This window comes from Henckelia pumila, chromosome 1 (assembly GCF_033568475.1).
Source record: "Henckelia pumila isolate YLH828 chromosome 1, ASM3356847v2, whole genome shotgun sequence".
Classification (NCBI taxonomy): Eukaryota; Viridiplantae; Streptophyta; class Magnoliopsida; order Lamiales; family Gesneriaceae; genus Henckelia; species Henckelia pumila.
Window position 1 is genome coordinate 148,965,148 of NC_133120.1, and position 4,981 is coordinate 148,970,128.

The 4,981-nt window shown below is 37.4% G+C and overlaps 1 protein-coding gene across 1 annotated transcript; it reads left to right on the forward strand.

Moving 5' to 3' along the window:
* Positions 1-353: 353 nt before the first annotated feature.
* Positions 354-4,741, forward strand: LOC140874192 (uncharacterized). Its single transcript, XM_073277474.1, has 8 exons — positions 354-601; positions 695-927; positions 1,160-1,300; positions 1,514-2,250; positions 2,305-2,342; positions 2,787-2,935; positions 3,285-3,445; positions 4,583-4,741. The coding sequence occupies exons 1-8, from the start codon at positions 354-356 to the stop codon at positions 4,739-4,741; spliced, it is 1,866 nt and encodes a 621-aa protein (XP_073133575.1).
* The last annotated feature ends 240 nt before the right edge of the window (positions 4,742-4,981 follow it).

The window sequence follows — 4,981 nt, forward strand, 5'->3', positions numbered from 1 at the left end:
AAAGCCCTTAGCCACAAGTTGGCTCACCGGGCACCCACTCTTTCAAGATCCAGTCCGCTTGAGTTATTTATTTCGCATGATATTGATTTCATTATTTGATTACATGAATTCCATGCGAGCATGCTTTACTATTTCAAGAATTATATGCTTACATGATTATGTGTAGTGATTGTTAAAGCATGCCTTATTTGAGAAACAAATCAGAACCTGAACTCTCATGAGAACACATGAGTATGTTGATCAGAGAATTATGGAAATGGAATTGCTGAATATGATATGGTGCGATAAATTGTGTACTAATCTTTTGAATATCAGATATACCTCCTCGTCGTGTACCAAACATACCGCAGACAATGGCAGTTCCTCGGACAGAACATGGCAGTACTGCTAATGATCCGATGGATGTTACTCCAACACCTATGGAAGTGTTGCTGAAGATATTCCAATCGTTCAAACTGCCAACCCTGAAGGGAACAGAAAATTCAGTTGATTGTGAAATCTGGTTGGATGATATTGAACAGTTATTTGAATCTCTTGACTACTCAAATGAACGCATGATCAGATTGGTTGTGCATCAACTTCACGATGTTGCAAAGATTTGGTGGATCACAACTAAGAAAGCCCTGGACAATACTATTACCTGAAGTGTTTTTAAAACTAAATTTTATCAGCGTTTTTTTTCACGATCATACAGGAAGGATAAAGGGTCTGAGTTTTCTAGCTTTAGGCAAGGAAATGTGAACATCGAGGAGTATATGGCCAAATTCTATAGTTTGTTGAGGTTTGCACCGCATATAGCTGAGAATGAAGAAGCCAAAGCTGATCAATTCATTAATGGCCTAAATCCTAATGTCTTTACTTTGGTGAATATTGAAAGACCTAATAACTTTGATAATGTACTCAACCGAGCCAAAGGGGCAGAAGCTGGTATGATAAAATAGAGGGGAGCACCATTTGTACCTCAGCCATCAAGACAGCCACAGAATCCTCCATAGTTCCAACAACCACCACCCAGATTTGAGGGAGGTAGTAGCAACAGTGGCATAAGAGACTATCATCTTCGGCCAAAGGGTAAACAATTCGAGAAACCAGGTAGTAGCTCATCGAGTTCCAATGGACCGAGGCAGTTTAGTTTTGGTTACTCAGGTGTGTATTGCAGCAAATGTGGAGGTAGACATCCTAGTGAGCAATGCAGATGAGTTTCTGGTAGCTGCAATGTATGTTATCAGGTTGGACATTTTGCCAAAGTATGTCCTCAATGTGGTTCAGAAAGATCACAAGTGGAAGTTCATCGAGACTGGTAGCTCATCCTAAAAGGAAAGCTTCTTCAGTTCATTCGTTCCAGCAACAGCCACATAATAGACAAGGAGGAAGCCAGAATGTGAGCCAACCTAGCATCCATGACAACAAGCATGAGTTTTTGCACTCACTGAAGATCAAGCTCAGGCTGCACCAGACGACGTGATAATATGTAACAATTTTATTTCTTGTTATCCTGCACATGTGTTGATAGATACTGGTGCATCTCATACATTTATCTCTGAAAACTTTGTTATGTTGCATTCATTTCAATCTGATCCATTACCTACTGTAGTTGCTATTTCTTCACCCTTGGGTGGAGGAATTGTATCTGTAAGATTGGTTAGAGATTGTGAACTACAGTATGAGGGACATGTGATAGAACTAGATTGCATCGTGCTTGGTTTATCAGATTTTGATTGTATTGTTGGTATCGATACATTATCCGAGTACAGTGCAACCATAGATTTTTTTCAGAAAATGGTCAGATTTAAACCAGTAATGGCAGATGAATGGAAATTTTACGGTAAGGTTTCGAGAGCTAAGATTCCTTTGATATATATTTTGTCCATGACATGTTTATTGCAGAAGGGTGCAGAAGGTTTCTTAGTTTATGTAGTTGATGTATTGAAATCTAGCCCAGATTTGGTAGACATAAAAATGGTTAGAGATTTTGCAGATGCCTTCCCAGAAGAAATTTCGGGTTTGCCTCCAGCTCGGAAGATAGATTTCAGCATTGAATTGATGTCAGGTACACTACCTACATCTAAAGCTCCTTATAGAATGGCACCTGTTGAACTAAAAGAATTGAAAGACCAGCTTGAGGATTTACTTGCCAAGGGTTACATTAGACTGAGAGTTTCACTTTGGGGCGCTCCGGTTCTATTTGTACGAAAGAAAGACGGGTCCATGAGACTGTGTATGGATTACCGCCAACTGGACAAAGCCATGGTAAAGAACAAATATCTGTTGCCTTGAATATATGATCTTTTTGACCAATTGCAGGGTTCATCTGTTTATTCTAAGATCGATCTGAGATCGGGGTATCACCAATTGAGAGTTCGAGAAGAAGATGTTCCTAAGACTGCATTCAGAACAAGGTATGACCATTATGAATTTATAGTCATGCCATTTGGATTGATAAATGCTCTGGCAGTGTTTATGGAATTAATGAACAGAGTATTTCAGAAATATTTAGATGAATTTGTTATAATCTTCATTGATGATATTCTTATCTATTCCAAGAATCAGACTGATCATGCAGAGCACTTTAGAATCATTTTGCAGACTTTGCGAGCAGAATAGTTATATGCTAAACTGTCTAAGTGCGAATTTTGGTTAGATCGAGTTATATTTCTTGGGCATGTTATTTCAGGTGACGAAATTTTTGTTGATCCCAGCAAGGTCGAGGCAGTGATTAACTGTCCTAGACCTACATCTATTTCAGAGATACGCAGTTTTATGGGATTAGCTGGATAATATCGCAGATTCATTGAAGGATTCTCCAATATTGCAAATCCGATTACTCAGTTAACTCAGAAGAATGCGCCTTATGTTTGGACAGAATCTTGTGAAGCCAGTTTTGTTGTGTTGAAAAAGAGATTGACCAGTGCACCGATGTTGACTATTCCTTCAGGTACTGGTAATTTTACTGTCTATTGTGATGCATCTCACAGAGTTTGGGATGTATACTTATGCAAAAAGGTCACGTGATTGCATATGCATCAAGACAGCCGAAGCCGCACGAGATCAGATATCCTATTCATGATCTTGAACTCGCAGCTATTGTATTTTCTTTGAAGTTCTGACATCATTACTTATACGGTGAGACGTTTGAAATATATTCTGATCATAAAATTTTGAAGTATTTGTGAAAGATTTGTTGAAAGATTTTGATTGTGAAATCAAGTATTATCCATGAAAGTCTAATGCAGCTGTTGATTCCTTGAGTAGAAATATATGTTCATTTTCCTTATATACGTTAGGTGTATCTAGATTAACCGATGATTGTTGTACTTCTGGTTTAGAGTTTAAGACATATATAAAGTCTATCAGAATCTTTGATATTCAAGATGAACAAGAATTGTTGGTGAAGATCAAAGAAACACAGAAATCTGATCAGAATATTCAGAGTTCGGTAGAGAAGGTCAGATATGGACACCAGTCAGAATATCCGATTAGTGATGATGGTGTTTTATTTGTGAATAATCGTATTGTTGTGCTAGATATTTCAGAATTGAGACAACAAATTTTTAAAGAAGCACATTGTAGTCGATTCAGTATTCATCCAGGTGGCAGAAAGATGTATAATGATTTGAAAAATCAGTTCTGGTGGAAACAAATGAAAACCAATGTGACAAAGTTTGTGTTTCGATGTGTGAACTGTCAACAAATTAAAACAGAGAGAAAGAAACCAGGTGGTATGTTGCATAGTTTAGCCATTACAAAATGGAAATGAGATCATATTACCATGAATTTTGTCACGAAGCTACCAAGATTAGCAAGAGGTTGCGATGATATTTGGGTAGTTATAGACAGATTGACCAAGTCCTCTTGCTTTATTCCATATCAGATGACTTAGAGACATGATGAGATGGCTAATCTTTGCGTTAGAGATGTGGTAAGATTGCATGGTGTGCCTAAATCTATCATTTTAGATCGAGATCCTAGGTTTACTTCTCATTTATGGCACAGTCTTCAAGAGGCTCTTGGTACTCGGCTACATCTGAGTAAATCATACCATCCTCAGACTGACAGACAGTCAGAGCGGACTATCGAGACTTTAGAGGATATGCTACGAGTCGTAGTGCTAGATTTCGAGACTAGCTGGAAAGATTCATTACCTTTTTTTGAATTTTCCTACAACAATAGCTATCAGACGAGTATCAGATGGCTCCTTTTGAATCATTATACGAAAATAAATGTAGATCCATTTTATTGGGATGATATTTTGGAGGTACTAGATGCCGGGTCAGATATGATTAGAGATATGGCAGAGAAAATGAAGCTAATTCAGATGAGAATGAGAACAGCTCAAGATCGACAAGCCAAGTATGAGAATGTCATAACTTTATGTTTTGATAAGGGAGATAGAGTATTTCTAAAGATATCTCCATTCAGAGGCACTATCAGATTAGGAAAAAGAGGCAAGTTATTACCGAGATTCATTGGGCCATATAAAATTATTTATAAATTCGGAGATCTTGCATAACGACTCGCACTTCCTCCAGCTATTTCTGGTATTCATGATGTTTTTCATGTGTCTATGCTGCAAAAATATCAGCCAGATCCATCTCATGTTCTTCAACCAGATGAGGCAGAACATGACGAAAATTTGAGTTACTTCGAGCAACCGAAACAGATTGTTGATCGTAAAGAGAAGCAACTCAAAAATAATTCCATTTCGTTAGTAAACGTACAATGGAGCAAAAAACAGAGTTGAATAAGCAACATGGGTGATGGAACAAGATACGAGACAAAGATTTCCAGAATTATTTCATTGAAGTGAGTTCTTATTTAAGTTTATTATTCAGCCTGTTATACTGTGAACTAGAATTTCATGCGATTTTGGGGACGAAATCATGTATCAAAGGGGAGGAATTGTAAGACCCTGAGAATATTTAATTTGAGAATTTATGAGATTGAGATTTAAATTCCGATATTCTTAAATTAAATAATTGAA

Coding starts and splice junctions, on each gene's coding strand:
- LOC140874192 (XM_073277474.1), top strand. CDS start 354: ATGGCAGTTCCTCGGACAGAACATGGCAGTACTGCTAATGATCCGATG. Junction 1,301..1,513: donor GTGGAAGTTCATCGAGACTG/GTAGCTCATCCT, acceptor ATGTGTTGATAG/ATACTGGTGCATCTCATACA. Junction 2,343..2,786: donor AAGATCGATCTGAGATCGGG/GTATCACCAATT, acceptor ATAATATCGCAG/ATTCATTGAAGGATTCTCCA.